At 46.1% G+C, this 24685-nt stretch overlaps 1 protein-coding gene across 2 annotated transcripts in view; it reads right to left on the bottom strand.

The window, feature by feature from the left end:
- Window positions 1-24685, bottom strand: part of VPS13D (vacuolar protein sorting 13 homolog D) — a 239477-nt gene that overhangs the window by 27454 nt on the left and 187338 nt on the right. For both annotated transcript variants that reach the window (XM_065885784.1, XM_065885795.1), the window contains 2 exons: window positions 23268-23400; window positions 20126-20321 (listed from right to left, as the gene is read on the bottom strand). In XM_065885784.1, the coding sequence (XP_065741856.1) occupies window positions 20126-20321; window positions 23268-23400 (329 nt within the window). The remainder of the gene's footprint in view (window positions 1-20125; window positions 20322-23267; window positions 23401-24685) is intronic.

Raw genomic sequence — 24685 nt, 5'->3', positions numbered from 1 at the left:
GGAGGGGGAGGCAGGGCCAAAATGGACCCAGGTGCTCATGGCACTTACCCTAAAGAGCCCCGGGAGGCAAGACACCAATTGCAAAAGGGGTACTCCAAGAATGGGTAAAAGCAAAAGCACTCTGCCTCCCAGCTTGCCCGAAATCCCCTTCCTGCTAACGCAGGGAGAGAGAACATCTGGACCTGGTTGTGAGGCTCTCCAGCTGCAGAGCCCCTAGAGTGAAGTTCGTGTTTCACTGGAAATTGCATTTCAGGGGCTTACAGACTGTCCTTTCTGATTCTCATCAGGGTGAAGTACAACCTAGAAGACAAGCTGGTTCAGAGACCAAATCAGCTTTGCTTTGAAATGTTCTCCTCTCCCTATCCCCCCTTTAAAAGCAGACTTAATGGTCCAGGTGGTGAGAAATCAAAAAATGAAAGAAAGAAGAGGACTTGGGGTCATCTCAGGTGCATTTCTGTGTCTTCGTAAAAATCAGACTCATGCCCTGGGTCAGAGCCGGCACCGAATCTTCAGAGCACTTGTTCTCCTAGGCAACAGGAGTCAATGAGACTGAGTCCACGTGAGTCATTGGACTGGGGCTTTCCTCTACAGGACTGGAAAAAAATGTGGGTTCAAAATGTGTGAGAACTTGCTGAGAGCCAAGGAGGCAGAGGGGAACGACGCTAGACCCTTTCAGACAGAGGGGACAGCAGAACAAAGCCCCCCACCCCCAATCTGGGGCCAGCCACTGCTCGTGCTCTACCACCTGCATTTTGCAGTTGGCCTCCCCCGGCATTGGGACACAAGCCTGCAAGCACCACAGACCAGGCAGCAGTGGGCGCTGGCCCTCCTGCCTGGGCCTCGCTGGGCCTCTGGGAAGAGCAGGTGCATCCGGGAGCCTGTCCAGTGCAGCAGAGGCCACGGCACTGCTTCCTGCCACGCTAACACAAAAACAAACACGACCCCCCTCCTCCCGCCGCTCCTGTCCGCCGAGAGACTGTTTCTCCCTCTGAACCTGGGGGCAGAGGCAGTTAGCGAGGGCGGGCACGTGGCTTTCCAAAGAACAAGTTGCTCGGGGTGAGAGAAACAGGTAGGCCTGGGACACCCCTGATGCTGACAAAGGAGGGTGAGTCACACATAAGCCAAGAGGTGACTCTTGAGCTGCTGCTTTGTGCTGCTCCCTTTCCGAAGGATGGCTCAGATGCAAGCATCTCAGACCAGGCTTCCTTCTGCATGTTACATAAAGTGCTGGAACTTTCTAGTGCTCTCTGTCTTACGATCTCTGCAGATAAGCATCTCTATAAATCCCGCTTCGTGGATCATCTGGCCACCTCATGGCATCTTTAATCATTGGTAAACGGAACAAAAATAATTCAAAAGAGCAGCGGAATTCCTTCCTACAATTTAACCACTCACTCCCCCCTAGCATTTCTCTCTCTTCACATCCCCAAAGACCAGCCACAGCATAGCTCCTTGATGCCGAATGAGCTCAAAGAGAACCCCCAAATAGGTGCCCCATTAAAAGACACCCAGTACTACCAAGGTCTTCTAAACTTTGGGTTTAGCAATCATTTCATGGAGTTCCAACCATGGAGTCAGCTCCATCCAGGGACTACCAGAGCCTGTTTCTAGGATTTTAAAGCACCTTGACGATGGAAGCCTAACTAGATAGGCTCCAGCAATCTCAGAAGTGGCCAGCCCTTTAGTCTCTTCTACCTCTAGAACTCTTTTTGCAGGTCCCCCAGCACCAAAATAAACAGAAGTTATCCTCGGCCACCAAAAGAAGGTTATAGCACGCTGAGCACATACTTGGACATTCTCTTCTCCTTCCAAGACTTCCTATACTGTGTCCCAATCAGAGTTCCCAGGCCACCAGCTGGTGAAGATGGCCTTGGCTGGATGGCAGAGCAAAGACAAGCTGGAACCCGCATGTGTGACCGCTATTTTGTGAAAGTAGAGATTCTGAATTTGGAAGGATCATCATTTGGGGAGGGGCCGAGATACAGAAAAGAGGGCCAGGGACAGCACAGCTCCTGGACACAACGCTTGGCGGCCTGATTCTCCAGGCACACCGTCTGCCACCTCTGGGTTAGGCTGGTAGGGGTGAGAGTCTGTGATAAGCACCCTTCAGGCTGCGAGATCTAGGGTTTATAGCACCTCCCCCGCTAACTGCCTTAGCATCTTTCCCCAAATATTCTGGGTCATAGGCAGATATCCAATTCTCACCCTCCACATTCAAGAATCATTAAGGGGGGCTCCCCTGGTGGCGCAGTGGTTAAAAATCTGCCAGCCAATGCAGGGGACACGGGTTTGATCCCTGGTCCAGGAAGATCCCACATGCTGCGGAGCAACTAAGCCCGTGTGCCACAGCTACTGAGCCTGCGCTCTATAGCCAGCAAGCCACAACTACCGAGCCCACATGCTGCAACTACTGAAGCCTGCGCGCCTAGAGCCTGTGCTCTGTAACAAGAGAAGCCACCGCAAATGAGAAGCCCACGCACCGCAATGAAGAGTAGCCCCCACTCAAGAGCAACTAGAGAAAGTCTGCGCACAGCAACAAAGACCCAACACAGTCAAAAAAAAAAAAAGGAATCAAAAGGAAGTGGATCTGAGAGACCGGGTAAGAGGCGTCAGGTTTAAAATCACGGAGCCTTTTGATGGAAGAGACCAAGAGATGATCCAGAAGCAGCCCAGAAGTTAGGAGTGTGTGCTCTGCGTTCAGACTGCCAGCATTCAAATTCTGGTTCCCTCTCTCATTAACTTTGAGATTTTAAACAAGTTATGTAACTTCTCTGTGCTTCAACTTTCCCATCTGTAAAATGGGGAAAATACAGTACCCACCTCACTGAGTCGTTGGAGGATTAAACAGTACTACATGTAAAATGCTTAAAACAGTGTGTGACATGAGAACACATTCAAAATCTGGAGCATCGCCATCCAGAGCACGGGCATCCACCTAAGATGTCTTGTCCGCTGCAGACAAGCAGCTATCTGGAAGGACAGAAATACATGTTTTGCTGGATGGCACAAAGGACAGGTAGGCTCCCAGTTTGGCTGATGGCTAGGACTAAACTACTCCCTTAACCAACTTTTCTCCTCGGGTCCTCTGAAGACAGACAGCCCTTTCTTTATGACTGTACTTACGCCAAAGCCTTGTCTGTCTGTCCATTTACTCGGTGCAGCATTACTGTGAGGACCAGGCTTCTGTAGGCCCTGCCCCCTGATAAAGGGGCAGCAGCCTCACAGGGCGGCCTGCCGCTGACAGTCAGCACCCTGGGCTAACAGGCTTTCCATGGGACAGCCTCCACCTGCTCCGGTTTAGCATTTGGGCTTGGCAGTGGAAAGCCAGAAAGTGAGGCTATCACCAGCCTTCGAGGAGGCTGGGCGGCAGGGAAGCAACAGAACCATCCGGAGTCTCAGCAACTCAACGGGAACGCTCCAATGTCGGCATCCAACCACCTCTGCCACCAGCGCAGCCTCCTCGGAGACGGGTAGGTTTCCTGTTGTGTCAGCCCCGTTTCCTTCAGCAACATTATCCTGCAAACAGAGAGCTACTTTGAATAAAGCGCTGAGGTGTCCCGTTTCTGGCCGGGGAGGAGGGGAGGCGGCAGGCAGCTCCGTTTCGGAGGGAAGCATCGCTGCGCCCTGACCCTCTCTAGACAGCGCCTCTTCCCTCTCCCCAGTCCTGGAAAGCTGAGTTTGAAGAAAAGAAACGTGCTGGCTTTCCTGTATGACCTCAGATGGGCAAGTTCTGAATGGCAGCTGGGTCTATTACATGCAGTGTGAGAGGGTTAAACAGGACAGCCTCAACTCTTTATAAACTTTTGCCCTGTGGATATGTACTCATTGGCGGCAGTACAAGACTCGAGCTGTATTACACGCCTTAACGATATGGTTCAACTGTCGGTCAGGCTTGGGCCTGGCCCTGGGCCAGACCGCAATCAATGGGACACAGAACCTCCCCCTTCAGATCATCACGAAGGCTCATATTATCTCCTTTTCGTCGTGCTGGTTAAATTTATGGAGCAGAACCCTGAAGCCGCATTCCTCGGCCTGGGCCGGCCCACGCGGCCCTCCCTCCCTTTGTTCGGTACTGTAAGCCAGCCGTGCTTCGGAGGACTGTGGGGTTGTTAGTTCAGGCACTGACTGTTTGCTCATGACTGAAATGAAAAGAGTTCAGTGGAAGGGCAAAAGGACAGCCCGAGTGTAAAACCCCATCCCAGCAGGCCCTGGGCCCACGTAGAGGCCCCGAGCTGCTCCTGCATGGGCGATCGCGCTTCGTTCTCACAAAAGCAGAATCTTCGGTCTGATCTCTGATAAGCCTTCTCTGAAGCAGCAGCCAAACCCTCCTGCGGCACCCCTCCCGGGAAACCCTGGACTCTGGGGTACCACAGGAGGCGCGCTGGCCCCTAGTACAGCCCAGACATCAAAAGGAGCCACAGTTCTACAGCATCTTCCAGTCTTGCCAGGTCCCACAGGGGATGGCAATGTAAACACTGACTAGTAGCTGGTCTTACTTTTAACATTAAGACAGGAAAAAGTAAACGTATTTTTCAGGCCTTGGCTACAAGGGCAGGATACGTGCGCACTGTCTGTGAATGCGCGTGCGTGCGCATGTGCCGTGGAGGGGCCGTGTCCCCCGGGGACTGGGTCTCCTGGAATCAAACAGGAGAAGGTCCCACGCGTTAGACCTGAAGAGTCTGCCCATTTGCTCTCATCCATGATCTTCAGCATCTCTGACTAGTGTACAAGGGTTAAACAAGCAGCCAGATAGATGGGACTTCACTTTAGTTTTGAGTGTAACCGGACAGGAGAGCAATCCCGGAGCAGCTCGTAAGGCAGCTCCTTCCAGGGGATGCCATCGGATGGCTGGAAGGTAAGTCATCCCAGAGCTGAATCCAGGCTCTCCAAGGGATGAGCTGTGAGGCCATGGTGCATCATGTACGTCTCTTGTGCCTCAGCCAGTCCACCTAAAAAACGAGGCTATTGGGCTGACTTATGGGAGTCTGGGATGGTCACTAGAACTCTTCTAACCAAGGTCCAAGCATAACAGAGAGAGGAGGAGTAAGAGGCACAGAGAGAACAAACCCCAAACCCAACCCAACCCAAACCAAAGGCATGATGAGAGGGTCAGGTAGGAAAGCTTTTGAGGGGACTTTGTGCTTTCCTGCCAGTTTTGTCTTTTCAGCCACTGTCAGGCAACCCTACTCTAGGGCCCAAGCTTGTTTAAAAATAAACCCAGGAATCCCATACCAGCTACGACAGGCACTAAGGCATTTTCCAGTTCTGTGTAGAGGCAGACTTCTTTGATAGACTCTCTTGAAGTCAGTGGCCTATTTCGTATCAGACCCTGAATCGACCTGAAGGTGAAAGTCGTGCTTCCTGATTCAAGGTAACCATGTGTTTCTGAACGGAAACTGCATTCGTGCATTTTCCTCACAATGCTTCCTTATCCACTGTGTTGATGTTTAGAGATGTGCTCGTGAATTTGTCATTCCAAAGCCTCCAGCACCTTTTTTTGCGTAGGTAGGAGGTGCCAGGGAATGAATGGGTCACAGAAAATTGTCTCTTGCTATTGAGAATCACTATTTGTACTGGTTTGTTAAAAATATAGGTTATAGAGAACCACTAAAGTCAGGAAAGAAGAGGCAAGAAAAAGCTAGGTGGGTTAATTTAGGAAATCCTCAAGAAAAACGTGTCATCCATTTAATGTCTCTAGCTTTTCATATACAAGTGTAGGGTTCAATTAAGTCTTTCGTCATAATAGTGCCTCACATCTCCCAGGACAACCGACAAAGCACTTGCACACACATTATCACAGGTTACACGAATACTCATAAGTGAATCCAGTCTCCATCGGGTGTCAGTGCACGACAGAAGGGCTCCTGAAGGCTTTAGTTTTAGCCCATCCTGAGCCCAGATACATCAGTATTCTCTGATACACTAAAATTTGGAAAACTGGACCCATGCCTGAGAATGAGACTCAGTTATGAACCAGGACAGACTCTGAGAACTTATGAGCAGTGACCTGGTTCCCCCTACTTCCTGTTGAACTTTCTCCATCTTGGGGTCACTCTGATGACCAGATTCCAGGGACAGACAAATCATAAGTAAACAACAAGGCCAGACTCTGAAAATGCAGGAGCACAAGTTGCTTACAAAAAGGATGCAGCAGCAACAGCCAATACACGTGCCCAGAGCTGCCATCAGTGGACTTGCAGCTCCACACACTCCCCTCCTCTGTGTTTTCTGGACTCTTTACTCTAGCATTGTGGACAGGGCTAAGGAGGACTAACTCGATACTAGTTTGGGAACTAAAAAGGAAATATGTTTTGAGATTTGCTGTTTCACACCATACACATCCGCTCTTGGTGCAAAATGGCTTCTGTCAAGGGTTTTTGTGTATTTTTTTTTTAAACACTGATTTCTTGGCCATCAGCTAAAAGAAACTGTGAACATTCAAGTAGCTCTGTGATGACTGAGCGTGTGGGAAGTGGTCCGTTTATAAGGGTTCTATGTAGGCCATCCTCACATACTCCCCCGTGTGACCTAGCCTGTCACTCTAGGGGCACTTTAGTTTCCCTGAGGGGAAGTCAGAGGGAGGGCTGAAGCAGTGACAGCGCAGACTTGGCCACAGAGTCCACACCGCAGGGGATGAGATGTAACCGACCTGAACGGTGCTAAGCCTGCTGGGCTAAGGCTGGGCCCAGGGCTGCTCAGGGATAGTTTAGGTACACACTGCCTCACGTTCACCTACTGCCTTTTTATTTTTAGAAAACGATATCAAGCGCTCATATGTCCTGCCTGGGCTTTCTTCGTCCCAGTGCCCAGCTTCCTCCTGGTAGCAGGGCCAGCCTAAGGGAGCCGCCTCTGTGCCGTTCCTCCAGGGAGTCACCCCTCAGCCACGCCGACATGACCAGGGCAAGGCTGACCCTCACTCCCTTTGAAACGGGAAGACTGACCTGAGAAGGGGATGAAAAGCTGTTTGCAAGAGGCCACAAAGCAAAGTAGCGTCAGGGCTGGAATCAGGGTTCTGGTCTCACACTTCACAATCCTGTTCTCTTGCCAAGAGGCCACGCTCTCCAGTACCCAAAGGGAACATCCAGATAGGTTATTTTGATCACAGAGACTCGAGTCAAGGAGGAACTGATCCTACACTGACATTATTAAAAGAATGTGAGCTGCTATCCCTTCAACACAATAAATCAGAATGATGTTCTGGGCCACTCTGTCAGCTCCACCATTGCATTTTGGGAATAAGAATTAAAATCTCATGAATCCTATCCCCAAACTTAAAAAACAAAACAAAACAAAAAAACCCTGTTGTATATTAGACTTCAGTAAAAGTGTCTTAAAAATCTGTCACTAGAGTACTCTGTATTTAGCACATGGTCGACGTAAGTCTAAGTCCCAAATGCGCTGTCCAGCCTTGGCACTGCCTATTCCCCCATGAGCCACCTCCTTGCCCAGTGACACTCAGAATTTCCTAAAGGAGCTAAATTTCTGGAAATAGGACAAATGGGAAAATGAGTTTTGAAATGAATTATGAAATGAGCATTTATAATCTAGAGAAAGCTCATTTTCAAAGGCTCCTTACAATATCCAAAGTTATCTCCTATTTTCATTATGCAGAAACCATGAACAAACGGGTGTGTGGTGAAAGCAGTGTTTTAAAGAGCCCATCACGTCTAGCCAGAGATGAAAGAAAGAGTCTCTCCCTTTAAACTCTAGTTCTGAACCCAAGAACACTTTTATTTTTTTGAACAGACATAGGGGACCCCGACCTACACGATAACACTGTTGTGAGACCGTCCTGGTAGGAGTCAGACAGATAAGCCCTCCACAGTTCCAAAAGCCCCACTGAAGGGGGCTCTGATTCTACAATTCAAAACCCTTCAACAATACTAAACAGTGGACTGTCATGCGTCTGGAAAATATAACCGTTTTTGAAGAATGCTTTCCAAACCACGTAATGCTTTTAGAGCTGTTTATCAGAAGAACTGAGTGAGCAACAGTGGCCTGAAACAGTGTCAGCTGTCACAGGGTCGCATGCCCCATCCGAATTTCCGTAAGCACTCTATCATTCTCGGCCGTCCTACCCTTGGCAGACAACAGATGCCAATGTTTGGAGACATTCGCTACATAACTTTTACCCGACAAACCTGGCTCCAGGACAGATTTCCATGTCATGTGGGGCTTTTGGCTGAACTCTGCTCGAACCCAGAGGCATATCATTTACAGCAGACACTAACAATAGTTTGGGATCACCTGCTCTTCACAAGCGGGTTCAGAGCAAGTTCGTGGCCTCTGCACACCTTTTCCAGTGGGGTTCTCATACACGAAGTCTGAGAGCCCAGGTGAGTCCCTCCACCCAGAATTCTAACCGTGTAACAAGCACAGGTTTGTAGGCCTGAATTTAACCATTCTGTGTGAAGAAAGAGAATGGGAAAGACAAAAACCCAGCAAGGCATGTGAATTTCTCATCTTAGCACTATAGCAAGTGGTTGGCAAGTTTTCAGGGACAGGCTATAAGTAAGAGGTAAAGATATAATCCCTGTTTTACTTACGCTCAACATCCCATATTCAGAGAGAATACTGACACAGATGCCATTTCTGGAGCCCTAATTACACGCCACACGTCAGGCTAAGTGCTTTATATACATTATGTCACCTACTCCATACAACCACCCACTGAGGTAGGCATTATTATTCCTATTCCACATGAGTCAAAGGAATCTCACCTTGGAGATATTAAGGGGGAAAAACTTGCTCTGGGCCACAGCTAAGAAATAGCAGTGAGATGACTCACACCCAGGGCTGCCCTCTGACCTCATGTTACACACGTGGGAACCAAGCAGTGCTCTGGAAGCCCCTTCCTGATCCTCGCAAATGCTGCGTTTCTTTTCCCACTGGCTACCACAGCGCTCTTTCCCACTTCTTCTCCAGAACTGGGGAAGACCTGTGACTTTATGTTCTTTCCACGTCTCTTTCTGAAACAAGCGCTTCTCTTTGAAGAAAGACCTCTTGCCCTTGGCGTGTCAAGATAAGAAAGCTTTCAGCAACTTTCCCTTGGAAACTACAAAACACCCATCAGCACCCAGGATCTAAGTACAGTTGCTCACCAGCTGCCGGCCCCTCTGAATAGCTTTTATGGTTCAGCGAGGGGTGGGGACAGGGCCATGTCACTACTGTGGGGTGTGCTATTTCTTTCATGTTCCCGGGATCTGACAAGAGCCTTTCACAACCTGTTTCTTTACAACACACGGAATGAGAGATTAAAGACCAATACCAGACGTAAAGCCGGGGTTGGGACTAGCAACGACCTCTCTCCAGATGCGTTCTAAATCTTCCTGGGAAAGAAGGGCCGCTGACCGCCTAAGCAGATGCTGTTCAAAAGCTGTCATGGTGATTAAATGAGATAATACATGTAAAGTACATAGGACATAGTAAACATTCATAGTAAAGGTTTAAAATTGTTAGCAATATTATTATTTATTAATACCACCAAACTCCAAAGAATGTTTTAGCAGAAACAATGTATATGGATCTCAGTAAAACCACATTAATTCTGAGCTACTAGTTGGATGTGGAGGAGAAACGACATCGAGAAAAGATGAACGAATTAATGAAAAATCTAAATTATAGAACTACTGATTAAATATGACACATTGAGTCCAGAGACCCCTCTAAAGCGAAAGCAAAGGGATGCACGTGGCGCGGATCCAAAAGGATAAAGAGAAGGTGTCAACAATGTTTTAGAAGCTGAAGAGCAGATGGACAAGTGGTGCTGAGATGTAAGCCTGAGGGAGTAGCAGCCACAAAACAGTGAGCTAATTAGTAAGTTAACTGCTAAATTTCAGAAAGACGGAGGCACCGAACAGCTCTGAGGGCCTGGGGCATCGGGGAGGAACAGGGAGGCCTGTCTGTGAGGTGGTGAAAACAGGAAGAGTGGGTGGAAGTCTGTATAAGAAGCGGTGAGACCTGTAGGGCCCTCTCCCACCTGCAGCCCAGCCTGCTCCTCCTCCGCAGAAGACGAACATCTACAGGTCCCCCCAACCTGATCCTTCATGGCAAGGCCCCCGGACCCCACACAGGGAGCCCCTCAATCTGCTGACCGGTGCCTCATCTTAAAATAGGAGAACAGCTAGTCAAGAAGCACCAAACATCTGAGAACTGTCTCTATTCGTGAAAGAAGAAGACCAAAACAAACAAATAGGAGAGGACTTCCCTGGTGGCGCAGTGGTTAAGAATCCGCCTGCCAATGCCGGGGACACGGGTTCGAGCCCTGGTCCGGGAAGATCCCACATGCCGCAGAGCAACTAAACCCGGGCGCCACAACTACTGAGCCTGCGCTCTAGGGCCCGCGAGCCACAACTACTGAGCCTGCAAGCCACGAGCCACAACTACTGAGCCTGCGTGCCACAACTACTGAGCCCGCGTGCCTAGAGCCCGTGCCCCGCAACAAGAGAAGCCACCGCAATGACAAGCCCACGCACCGCAACGAACAGTAGCCCCCGTGCGGCAATGAAGACCCAACAGAGCCAAAAATAAATAAACAAACAGGAGAAGGAAACTCAGGAGAGAACGAGGGTGCTAGCTCTACAGAGGAGCTAGAGAGCGGGCCGTCCGGATAGGAGCAGGGCGCAGCTAGGGGAAGGCATCCTAAGGAAAAAAACATAACTGATAAATTAATTACTAAATACATTTTAAAGCATATACAGGAGAGTGTATAGATGTATTAGTAATAGGAAGATACAAAAAATCTTTTAAAAAGGAGTTACTAAGCTCAGAGTAAAAAAGGCTGAACCCAGACAAGAGTTTGAGGATAAGCTGGGCATGTGCGTATATAAAACTAAGCAAACAATAATACAAGTGGTTACGGACTCCAGGGGGAAAAAACAAACTACAAAGTTAAACCAAAAGGGAAACATAATCCTAGTAACCTACATGGCTTCATTGGGAATATTATTTACATAGCCGTAATAATGTAAAAATGGAATTACTTGACTTACCCAAAAATGATGGTATAACTACAGTATACTGAAAAGTGGGGCGTAAGGGGGGCGGGGGACATGTGTGGACAGCAGTAGGAAGTCAAATGACATCAAGAAACGGCACTACGGTCACTTTTTTTCTTTTAGAAACACGGAGGAAAATGCCTCCAATTGAAGGAACAGCCAGAAGTGCTGGAGGTGGCTGCCTGCAGGGGAGCGGGGAAGAGGTGGGGTGGGGCAGTTGACTGCTGGCTTTTGAGTTCACACACGGAGGAGTCTTGGACTTCTGAAAGTGCGGGCATGCAGAGACTCAGAAAATAAACTTCAATTTGAAAAGACAAAAAGATAATGAGATCATTACGGTCAACATGATAAGATTTTTTAAAAAGCACTGTTCTTATTAACTGTAGGCACTAAAGAATATTCAGTAAATATGTATAAGGTGGAAAGAATAATTGAAGAATCAAGAGATAATTATCCAACTGTAAACAATCAGTAAAACGATAATGATTTGTTTTGAAAGGGCTGTGACAGACCTAATGATGTGGAAAAAGTGCCGGTAACTACCAAGTAGACACCAACACACACCACCCCATATACACCACTGACATACAAATGCAGTTTTGGTGTTTTTAAGAACAAACAGCAAGTCAAATCACCGATAAAGGGGTACTTCAAGAAAGCCATAGGCAGCTTGCTTCAATGGACGTGTAAGAATAATTCAAGAATATTAACCCACAAACAGCTTGATGATTTCTCAAGAATCTGGAAGATTCCGCACAGCAGTCTGTACTCCAGGATTTAACTATTCTTGGTACTTAATACCTATTATATGCCTGGAATACAGTAGGAGGTCAATGCTTCACCACTTGATGAATTTCTACTGTCAATTCGCCTACACGTGAAACCAGAGAGCTCACTAAGCAATCAGGTCTGAATATCACAAGCTCATTAACTGAATTAATGGGGCCCCTATTAGTTCAAACAAAAACAAAAGAACTCTCTGAGGTTCGCATCTTTTCACTAGGGATATGAAGGCACTCACACATGGTAATCTGGCCTCCTGATGCCCCGGCAGGTGGGCAGGTGCCAGTCTCGCTACCCTAACCGTGCTGCTGGAGTAGCTCGGTAAAGTCTAGGGGAACGAAGAGCCCTGTCCTCCATTCATCCTGGAAGTATTCAGTGAGGTTACACTGGATTCAGCCAGTCCCAAGCCACCAGGGTGAGCCAGGGTTCCTGTGGCCCATCCTCCTCATAATGAGAGGTGAAGTTCTGCTCTGACTCTCCTTTGAAGTTTTCAGCAGTCCCTGGGTTTTATGATACAGCTTGGGTCACCCCTGCCATTATCTATGTTTGAAGTATGTTTGGGGAAAATCTACTAGGAGCTGCCTCTGGTGTTAACGCAGAAAAACTGCCTCATAAAAACTGCTTTCCACAAGGAGTTCAAAGGAGCTTATCCAAATATTGTAGGTTTATCCTGCTCACCAACTTTGCTAGGGTAGAAAACTGAGGTTTTGCCAAGTAAAGTCTGACAGAGATATGCCTTCTCGATTTCCTGAACAAGCTCAGGGCACTGCTAACACAACCGAGCGGCCTTTTGACAAGATGGACCTTGCACTTTGAAGTCATCTGCTGTGCACTTACCATGCTGCTGAAGTCAAAATTTATTGGGATGGTAGGTTAAGGTGAAGGACTAAATTAGGTAAATTATTGTGAGAGGTCTTTCTGATATGTGATAAAATCTTTCCAACTGTTACTTCAAGAAACCCAGTAAAAGGCAGGAGCAAACCAGGAGGGCTGACAATTGTTGGCAGGAAGCCAAAGTGGAGCATCCCATTACAGCGGCTCCTACAGTTTGCTCCATATTAATCCCACCACTGCCGATATGTGCTATTTATCAGCAGGACGATGGATCATCACCATATTTTCAAACAGAATAACTTGTCAAGGAAATTAACCAGGCAGAGAGGTATATTAACCGGTGGTATATTAACTGGTGGCATATTCATGGAGCCACAGAAGGGTGCAAAGAATGGCAGTGTTTTACATTTCTGCAAATCTCTTTAAGTCTTACTTAATCGAAAACAGCTGCATTCTCTTATCTGCTTCTACAGCCAACCTGTTGTAATATCACACATTGTGTATGTAGCTCCTGGAAAACTCTGCCGTACGTTCATTAGAGAATATTAGGATAAAAATAGTTGTTTATCCATCTACATATCGACATATGAATGAATGTATAAATATAGAAAGATAGGTTTGACCTTATAAATCCCTGGAAGGTTTGGGGGTTCCCCAGGGGTCCTTAGACCATATTTTGAGAACCTTTGTCCTAAAAGGTCCCATATGTATAAATTTTGTGCTAATTGGAAATCAGTTTCCTCTACGTATTAAAGTAAATCCACTAAGGATATAGGTTGGTAAAGCAACACCATTAACCTGATTTGAGTCACATAAGCCCAATATAAGAAAACTTTCTTTTAGGGTATACTGTGATTAAAATGTTTTACTAGTTCAATCTCATCCCCCCCCCCACCCCCGCATTTGACAAATTAGTGAGAAACTTAGCAGAGGTCTGTCTCTGAGAGGCAGTCTGGCAAAAGAGTGCTAGATAGAGGTATCGGGGCAAGGAAACTCAGGGTTAATAACACCCAAACCTACCTCTTCTTCCACCAAAGATTACACGCCTTCACGTGTAAAACAATACTACAGTCTTCAATTCTCTGCTAGCCCATATGTCCTCTATCTATCTCAGAATTCTCTTACTGGCTAAAGCTCTCTGGGAGCAGGGGATATGAACTCAAACCTGAATCCTTTCTTTAAGGGAGATTCCAATTTCATCCTGGGCAAAGAGGGATGAATCTGTAAGGGAAAACCATGAAAGACATAGGACTGCCATCAAAATCTAAAAATAAGTAAACCTAATGCCTTTCCAGAGGAATTCCACCAACAGTTAAGTGGCTTTTCATGCTTCTCTAATACAGGGAATATAAATTTTTCTCAGGAAGAAATACACTTCTGTTTCTCTTGAAGTTCAAAGCAAAAATCTCAAATGCATATCTTATGTATGTAAGATTGGGTGTCATTCCAGAGTTTTAAAAATCAAGTCACTGAACAAGGAAGGGACTACATGTACAAGGGCTAGACCGACTATTTAATTTTTAAATGGAAGAAATCCAATCAGAAAGCAATCACGCTTTCCATTCTGTTTTCTTTGAGCAAAGACCTGCTAGTTGAGATAGCAGGACTGTACATCAAAGATGTACATGCCTGAATTCAATTTATTTTTACTTTTGGAAGCAGGATAGTGCCGTTTCCATGAAGTCAGGCATCTCTGCAAGCCAAAAATGGCAAAAAATAGATGCTCTCCTTTCTAGAGACGATAATAATGTACCATGACCAAAAAAGTGGTTTTTTTCCCTAACAGATAATCTTGCATAAAAATGAGTCATGGGATTTCAGAAATGGAAAGGCTTTTCTCAAATATGTGTGTGCAGGAACACACACACTTTTTTTTTTTCCATCAACAGATTTGAGCGTTCCATAAGTTATAATGAGAATGGCATCGTCTGGAGCCTTTGAGTGAAAGGGGAATACAGTATTTAGAGTTCAGCAAGAGGGAAGAAGTCTGTCTTAGAAAATAAGATTTCTCTGCTTGTGTTCCTGTGAGAGAAATGTTAACTTATAAGGCATGAAGGACTGTTAAGATGTTTCTTAAAAATGTCTTATCCTGTAACTTCATCAGCTTAATTTCAGACCTGAGTGAGACATCGTATGTCATTAGCACAGCTCTGAATGTTGTTTCTTCTTCTGGGTTTGCTCAAGAGGAGTGAGAGAAGGATCCATCTACCTTCAAGCATTCTTGGGAAAGGGCTGGTGTGGCAAGATCCGGAAGTGAGAACACAGGGCTCTCACCTCGCACCCAAGGGTGAGGAGACGACAGACAAAGGGGCTGTCCCTAGAGCCACGGGGCCACTTTTGGATAACGGGAGAGATATGAACAGTCCCTTCCCTTCAGCCGGACGCAACAGTACTTTCTGAGTTTCACTGAAATCGAGTTCCTTCCCATGATAAAACTGACATGTCAACATGGCCCCAGCAGATGGTTACCAAGCCAGCAGACAGATACGCCCAAAGATGAGAAACAGAGCCTCAGGGTCAAACCTGTACTAGGCTCTTGCTTTTCACCCAGACCAATAACCTCGGCTTTCTATCGATGCCATGAGGGTCTACAGAATCATCTGGAACGGGTATCTTGTACTTCTTAAATGAGCAGGAGGCAGTAGCTACAGGATGACACGGTGTATCTTTCTGAATGGCTAATTTTACTGGGTAGCAATTAAAAACATTACCCTATTAAAACAAACATGGGGTAAACTGTAAAGTTCATTTACAGTTTTAAGATGAAACAGAAACTTTCCAGGAAATGTTGGACTGGCTCTGCCTCCAGATCCATGGGGCATCGGTCCACCGTGCTCTGCCTCAGAAGGAAACACTGGTGGAAAAAACTGAGAGCTCTGGTATATATCCTAACAAACATTTAAATTTTTATTGGATTTTTACCTTTGGAAGTTCCCTAAAGGCTTAATTCAAGCCAATTCTGCTTGATGTGTTATGTATGATACCAAGAAGGGCAAACAGCTGCTCTCAGAGCAGTGTTGCCAGACTAGAATGGAAGAGCAGGAGAAGCCTTCCCTAAATGCCCTTTGCTGATTTTCTCTTCACCTGTCCAGCCTGACAGCATTCAGGCTCTGATGACCTTTTGTCCTGGAGAGTCACGGGTAAGATGCAAACACTAACAAAAAGGGTTTTTCCTGGAAAAAATCCATTTCAATTTCACATCTAAGAGGCCATTAGTGGAAAGTCTCTAACAGATTTCGGATGGTGTCTTGGGAGTATTTGCACTGAAGAAGTCAAATATGCCCACCGTAAATCTTTTCTGTGAAACCAACCAAATGGTTACTCAAAAGCTCTCAGAGCAACTGGAATTTACATCTACGTGCACAATACAAGGGTCCCGGGATTCCAGAACATTATCAGAGTCCTGATGCTATGTTCTTAAACAATGATCTATCATTATCCTTCAGATTCCCCCTTCCTCCTTATCTAACTTAAATAATGAGATAAGCCCCAACACTCCTGAGCTTTGCTAAATTGGTTTAAATATTTCAAGTTCTGCCAGCTCCCTCTTCTCCCCCCTGTTCTGGGTCTTGACGAAAAAGGTGAAGACATATTTTGGAGGAAACCCCAGGGGCCCAGCTTCATAAATCTTCATCTGCTACTTTCTTGAAATGTCATGCGACCCCAAGTGTACGACATATGGTACTCAGAGAAATAAACAAGCAAATAAATAGCTCAGGGTCAGACCCTTCTTTCTTTTCCATGGTGTTTTTGCTGCTCCTGGGTCTCTGAGGCTTTCTACCCAAGTATCTTTTTAAACGCTACCAGCAAATACCACCACACACGCAGAGAACTGGACGTGCCGCCCAGCGGGTGCCCTGCTTTGGCCCGGTCTCCTGAAGGGTGGTGGGCTTGTCTACTACATGACTTCAATGGCACCACAAGTGTGGCTGCATCGGTGCCATTTTCATAAACTTTACTTGGGAACAGACAAATGTGGCTCAACACACAGAGACGAGAAGATGCAACCTGAGCCAGCAGAACGTTGCCTTGGAAAAGGCTTCTTCCTTCAGTTCCAAACCACACATACTTGTACGGTTAACAAATGCAGCAGGGGATACGGGTCCACAGCATTCATGTTGAGGCCAAAGGCTCTGCTGTCCTCCACCCTCTCCTCTCCCCCACCCCCACCTGCCTTCCCAAGAACTGTTAGATTGCATGGGAATTTCAGGGAAAAGGTAGGTGGCTGTCTTCTTGGAACGCCTGAACACTCCAACAAGGAGAGGAACTTGGAACTATTTTAATCTAAAAGAACTCAAGTGTGGGGGGGTTCCCTATAAATAAAATCATGTTCAAATAAACACAAAAAGGAGCCAATATTTCCTGTAAGGCCACTTTTCAGATGGATTACTGGAAGGAATAACCTTCCACAGTTTTATGGCTTACTTTGCTATCATCTGCTTAAAATTTGGGTCAGTTAAAACATAGATGCTAAGATCTAAGCCCTCACTTGGATGAAATATTACAAAGGAAGCAGAAAGAAAGTCACATTCCAAGAGCGGACTCAGAGGCAGAGCCCTTGGACTCCTGGGTTCTATTGCTGGCTCAGTCCCTGGGCTCAGGTCAGCCCTCGGTCAGAATCTCACTTCTAATCCCTTCAAATCATTAGTTAGTCCCTGTTGTCTAAACAGTGGGGAAAAACCCTGAGTAACACCCCTGGATCCTGTTCAATCAACAGGGATGGTTGGAGACAGTTATAACTCACTTCCAAGAAATCAGGGTGATTTATCCCTTGGTAGAGCTAGTACGTTCCTAAGAGATCACAGTGTCATCAGAACAAACCCTTAAGGCACTGCAACATTTCTCCACCTGCAAAAATCTCTCTGCTCCTTTAATGTGACTTCAAAAGTAATATCACCCAGCATTTTATAGTTCTTTATAGCATCCACATTAAAATAACTCTGGTTGGGCTTCAAACCTCTGAGAGAGAGAATAAATAAACAGGTATATTTATCCCAGTTCATAGAGGAAGAAACTGAGGCTTCAAGAGGCTAGGAGGCTTGACCACGGGCCCAAAGCTCATAGGTAAGGGGGTTGGGGCCGAGTGCTATTGTTTCCAGGGTCAAGTGCTCTTTTCTCTCTAGTGCTTGGCTCCTTGTTAATAACCCTACTTTTGGATCTAGACGAATGGACTAAGGGAAATTGGTTAAAGAGTTTCCGAAGAATCTGTAGTGCCTTTTCAGTGCAATGAAGGGTAAAGGGCCAAGCTTCTCTGAGGCCCTCAGTTCACAGGTCTAGCACGTGGTAACTGCAGCCTCGGCTCTCCCACTACTGGCTCCTCCAGGGACAGAGAGGAGAGGCAGCAGCTTAATGCCCCCCACTTTGAGCTTCCGTGTCTGTAGGCCCACGGCTAGCTGGCTGCCCCTCACTCATCACTAGAGCTTTTGTTTCTAGGAGTGAGTGACTAGAAGACAGCCGTTCTGGGCACTTGAATTAGACTGCCCAACTGCTGGTCGCTTTGAGACAAGCTGCATAGCTTCCCTGCACCCCTTTACCTAGAAGGTGATTCTTTCTTCTCTTCACCTGGCCAAGTCATACTTCTACTTCAGGCTTCATCTCAAATATCACTTCCCTAGGAAAGTCACTTCCCTTGACCCCACTGACCCCACGTTAGCAAACCTTCTACTCCTCGCCTTCTCTAATTATACAGTCTCACAGCACTCTGTAAATCTCCTGTGTCATTTATCGCTATTTTAGCAAATTATGATTATTTGTTTTATGTTTGCTGCCCCGCTTGACTGTAACTCCTTTGAGACTAGGGACAGCCTTGCTTTCTGCTATATTCCCAACCCTGAGTTCTTAGGCAATTTTCAATCAATATTTACTAACTGAAAAATGAATGAGTGACAGATATACACTGACTGACACTAAACAGAACCTTCTACAGCAAAGCCAGACAACTGGTAAAAATGACACCACCACCTTTCTGCAGCAACCATTTTGTGCCCTAAAAAATATGCAAAACTTTATCAAGATTTCCAAACTGACAGTGTATAAAATGCAAGTGATTTCCTTCTGGTCAACATCATTCGCGTTTACAGCACAAAATATAATATTTCTCAATTTAACACATACATCTCAGACCCTTTTGGAAACAACTCACTCAGTCCCTTGACCACTCTCGGATTTTAAGGATGAGGATGGATCTTCTGGAATTCTTAGGGGCCTTCCGCTTTACTCGTGCTTCATTAGGTCTTAATGTCCTAACAAAATACCTGTGGCAGACTTCTTGGGCTTTGAGCAGACATGGAAAAACTAACTGGAAACACTTTTGAAGGCTCCCTCCTGCCCCTCTTCCCAACTCCATAAATGCTTCAAAATATACTCAAGGATAATTTCAGCTCTGTGTCTGAGAAGAAAATGTAAAATTAACTAAAGTAAACCCTACAGATCGTTTTTTAAAAAAGCAGCTGCTTCCAGATGGAAGACTTTCTGGCAGAACATATTATGTGGTCCCAGTCTACAATCTTAAGTATTTCCCCTAGTGCAGTAATGTGTCATCAGTAAGGTTTCCTTGTGACAGAAAATGGATTCATTTTAACTGGGGACGGTTTCACTTCAAATTCTATTTGAGGGAGCAATAGGGTGTGGACGTGGCCCAGGCCCTAGGCGTTCTAAAAGGGGACACTGATTCACTCAGGGAATATCCATTAACCAGGCAGCAGAGAAATCCTCCTGGGCTTAAGTGGAGTCCAGCTTGGCTGGGAACCGTAACATTCATTATACCCTTTGTTGATAAGATCCCCAATTAGTCACTCTGAAAAAGGGAGGCTAAAATAGGCCACTAACACAAAGAGCGAAGTTAAAGTTGTTGGATTCTATGAGATTTGGAGCCATATGGGCTGTCACTGATTTCCTGTCTCAGCTGGTATCAAGGCAAGACAGCATCCCACAGAAGAACTGCCAACTTCCTTGGGGAGTTTCTTTATGAGGTTGGGGAACTGGCTGGCACTTTCAAGTGGAAGGAGAGCTAAGAAGGGACAGACCCATGTGGTGATCCGCAGCTGCAGGGATTCTCAAACCACCCCATGGGGCCTCGGAGCAAGACACAGCCTATGGCCTGAGAGTATTCTTAATGGGCATGTGGGGGTCTAGTTAGTTTGGTGAACAGGGGACGTGTGTAAGGATCCAATCGTATTTCTGACTCCTCTAATGAAAAACAACATCACTCACACACACACACACACACACACACACACACACACACACATCCAGTACATGCAGATATAGATATAGACAGATAGATACAGATATAAATATAGATCTGGAAAAATTCATGCCAGATCTTTGTACCTCATTTTCATGCCTCTATATTAGGCAGGTCAGAAATTTTAGTTACATGTATTCAAATTTTTAAAAAATCACATCATTAAGGCAGAAAAAGTATAGGATTCAACATATCAGTATGGCTCAGGAGAGGCAGCAGACCCGGGCTGGAAACTGCACAAGCCACTCCTCCGACAACCACTGACCTGGGGCCACTAAGTGTGGCTGTGTCTCTCACCGCCTGGGCTGTTTCTGATGCAAAGTCCAGGGCGCCTGCCACTGGCTTGGTTACAGTGCCAACAAGCCCCTTCCCAAGGCCAGATATGAAACCGCTGACACCCCCTTCTGTTTTCACACCTTCCACCGTTGAGGTTATAACACTGGTCAGTCCACCAATGATACCTAGCAGAAAAGACAAGGGCTATTGTAAGCTGGCCAAGGACAAAAGCAAAAGCATTTAAAGACAAAGCCCTCAATTCCATGCACCTGGCAAGGTAAACTTAGGGGCATAATGTCAATCTCTTGATAGGCCACAGGCAGGCCAACTCAAGATGGGGAGGCAGCAGACTTGCCCACTGAGTTTAGAGTCAGAGAATATACATTACATATTGGTCAGAAGTAAAGGGCGTTTCACTTTTAAAAGAATCAAAGAGGGGTTCCCTGGTGGCGCAGTGGTTGAGAGTCCGCCTGCTGATGCAGGGGACATGGGTTCGTGCCCCGGTCCGGGAAGATCCCACATGCCGCGGAGCGGCTGGGCCCGCGAGCCATGGCCCCTGAGCCTGCGCTCCGCAACGGGAGAGGCCACAACAGTGAGCGGCCCGCGTACCGCAAAAAAAAAAAAAAAAAAGAAAGAAAGAAAAGCGAAGAGGTTAACAGTGACTACTCTTTAATTCTAGAGCATGAATAGCATATGCGCAATCAGGAGAGGGTGTAGACGCAGGATTAATCAACAGACTAGCAAACAGGGCCCTTGGGGAAAGTGGGGATCCCATAAAACATACGGTGGAGAGATGACTAAATATAAATCCTCAGTTTTCAAAGAATACTGTGTGACTGACAAACACCACCAAATGTCTGAAATGGGGTAAAGCTACTGCACACTTCACTGAAACATGTGTAGGCGATCAGAGTAAAGGGTGAAGCCTTGATGAAGGGCACCCCCAAAGCTGCTAAAGCCAGCAGGGACCCTCAATGCAGCCAGTTCAAAAGACCAACCTAAGTCAAAAGGACATTCCAAACATTTTGAAAGTTGACAACAGTGACCTTAAAGAGCCTCAAAAGTGGCCAGAAGTTGGCAAAGGCTGGAGAGGACACAGGCATTGCAGGGAAAAAGCATTTCCAGGATTTGTGCCAGGGACACTCACAGGGTGTTTACCCTTTGACAGTGGGGGTATGAGGACTCTTTAGACGCTTCAGCTCCAATGAGACAAATTGGTAAAGGAAATTCCTTGGGTGAGAATGTACTAACAATTCACAACATTTCTTTTGCATCCTGGGTCCATTTGCTCCAGTGAGGCAATATGCCTTTCCCAAACTTTTGGACAAAGCTCATGACAGAGACAGAACGTTACTAAACCTGGGTCAAGCAGGGCCTACAGGGAGAACGGAGCATGCCTCCCAGTTTTTAAACCAAGGAGATTCAATTGCTTCTGGTTCTTGTTATCTTTTAAGGGTTTTTTTTTCATCCTGAAGGAAGGATCTCACTCTAGGCTACTGCTTTCATATATCCCAGGGCTTAATGGGTCCTCCTTGGATGAGGCCACTGGTTCTTGGTCTTAGAATGGCCTAACTGGCTCCTGGAGGTGTTGTACATATTATCTGAAGGATCCTTGGTTGGAAGGGATTTTACAACCTTGAGCCAATCACTGATTTTCTTGGCACACTGGTATGTCCATCTAAAAAGTGAGGACGGCCATGCTTTCTCTCTGCATCACAAGGATGCTGGACAGATAAAGACAAGTACACATAGCAGAGCACTTTATACTCATTAAAACAACAACAAAAAAAACCAGTCCTCTGAATTACAGTTACTAGAAAGAATGATTAAATCTTTAAACCCAAATGACTGCCCAACAATCAACTTTTCAAGTCCATAAACAGATCAATTTCAGCCAAATTTTACTTCTAGCCGGATGTCTCCTTGGGGGCTGCTCGCTTTCCAGTTGGGCAGGCTGAGGAAAAGCAGAGGTATTTTGATCCAATCCTCACCATTAGGAAACTTGATAAACAAAAACTAAGAAAAACATGGTTTTTTTATTATATCTATTCCTTCTTTTTTCCTCCAAATGCAGACAATCAAGACTTGATTAACCTTGATATAACTTCTGATAGCTTCAGACTAGTCCTAAGAATCTGGTACCAACAGTTTAGTTTACAACCATTACTAAGCATGAGCTATACGCCAGGCATCACGTGAGGCTCTGCCCAAGTACAAACGTGACTAGAGGTGGTCTTTATGCTCTCCTGGCCCTCGCAGCCCATCAGGAAAGCAAGACACACAGAGCTAGCTACACACACAACCCAGACTGCCTTGTGTGCTCAAATCATCATCGATTCTAACTGCGGACAGTGGAGCTGGGCAAACGCCATCTGAGTTGAGACTTGTAGGTGGAGTAGGATTATGAAAGGCAAGGAAGTGAGGCACAGAAGGGGAGGGCAGAAGAAACATGAGTGATCAATGACTTGGAGGCACGTCTGCGGAGCAGGACATGGCTCTGGGTGGCTGAAATATAGTGCGGCTGGGGGACAGTGGAGGGAAGAGCTGGCTGGGTTTACTTTCCTAGGGGCCTTCAACGCCATGCTGAGAAGTTGCTGATGCAACAAAAGGCAAATGAGTCAGACTGAAACATTAAAAATCAGAATTCAAACAAATTCAGAGACTTAACAGGCTCATGCCATCTCCTACATCTCTTGGGCACAAGGATTTATAATCCCTGTGAATGTGCATTTATACAAGACTCAAAAACGTCTGGGCCACAAACCTGGCAGCCAGTTTCACATTTTGCTTTCTCTGGAAGGAATAATCCGTAAGCAGAAGGGAAGTCTGGACGCAGCAGTCCTATATTCTAAAAAGGAGTTCCGATCTTTATACCTTAGGACACTTCGGGGACAGAAGCCAGAGAACAGGAAGGAACTGCAATGTGCACAACATTTTGAAAATGAATGAAGAGTTCTCACAGGCTGTAACATTTCAACCCAGGGAGGACAGAACAAGAGAGCTTGGAGGGCTTTCAGGCACACCCAGATACCAAGCTAGGGTTTCCTCTTGCAATTGGATGGGCAAAAGGCACCTCCGAGGAACTGGGGCAGAAGAGCCACTCTTCTGCGGCCTGATATCACATGACTCACCATGAGCCAGGCCGTGGATGCCAGCTACAAGGTGTTCACCACTCGTGGCCGCGTGGTATCTGATGTACTCCCGCTCCGACTGATGGCGATTGTCCATCGTCTTTCCTAAGCCATCTGACAACGTCCCCGCAAACTGGAATGAATACAAAACAGAAGGAAAAGACTTTTTACTGTTTTAATTATTTTAAATAAATACCTTCCCTTGCTCTTAGCCGGGAGTCAGTAAATACTGAATGAGAGAGAGATTAATTGTTGAATTACATATACTGTGTGTCCCGGAAGAGTGGTTTTCAAGCACTGGACACAAAACCAATTGTGGGACATTTACACAGGTGGACACAAGGCTTGCAAACGACTACTAAAAGTCCATAATGACATTTACCTTTCACAGTCCTATTGCAAACTTACTGAAAAATTAAAGGTATAACAAAATGGCCTCAGGGAGGAGAGGTGAGCTTTGGGATTCTATAACGGTAAGGACAGAGGCTCTTTGCCTTAAGAATTAGTGGGATTCAAAATAGAAATGTGGCCAACTGTTGCTTCAGGATTTGGCATCCACATTTTGAGATGCCTTTTCTTCCACTTATTCAACAGTTACCAAGTGCCTAGGTGCCCAGCTCCATTTGTCAAAAGAAAAACAAAGTCTATGGAAAGGTTAACAGGTTAGGTTACCTTCCATACAAAGTGGCAGACTTGAACCCATGACTTCAAATGCAAAATCCTCCCCCACCAATCAGAGAGAGATTTTATTTATCCTGGCATACTTTAACCAGAGAAGCTGTCTCATCCATCAAAGCTGGATAAAAAGGACATAAAACTCTGTTTTGTCACAAGACAATTTGAAAAGGTTTAAAGTGACAGTTAATAAACCACAGGGTACTTACCCTCATCATTCAGACATAAAAAGGGAAGGATATCAAATATGTAATTAACCTTCTCGAGAAGGATCTACCAAAACAAGTGGTTTAAGTGCCAATGACCCAGGACTAACCTTTTAGAAAACTCACAGGAATGTTATTTAGATACAAAGCTCAGAGGAACGACTCGAGGCAAACAGCCTGCGGTGAGGACCCGGTACACTGGCAGCCTGGCCAGCACAAGGCTATTTCATTCTGCTTTGGCAAGGAGGGGCACACAGATCTGCCCTGAAAGCCATCAGTCCTGAGGCTTCTGACACGAGAGACGAGGGAAGGTGAGAGTTCTGGGCACAGAAGAGAGACTAGGGGAAGGAACAGCAGTTCCATGTAAAGCAACGGTTCCTGGAGCAAGACTTGGGAGCTCTCATTCCTTTCCCTCTGACCAAAAGCTTTTATGATCTCAGGCAGTGATCATGGACCTTTCTGGAGATGCAATCCTTATCATTACTTGCTTTTTTGCCTAACCTTCCCTGTCACTCCCTGTTTAATTAGAGAACTGGT

The sequence above is a fragment of the Phocoena phocoena genome, chromosome 1, assembly GCF_963924675.1.
Source record: "Phocoena phocoena chromosome 1, mPhoPho1.1, whole genome shotgun sequence".
Lineage (NCBI taxonomy): Eukaryota > Metazoa > Chordata > Mammalia > Artiodactyla > Phocoenidae > Phocoena > Phocoena phocoena.
Note: the sequence above shows the minus strand (reverse complement) of the source record. Positions and strands in the feature narration are given on the sequence as shown.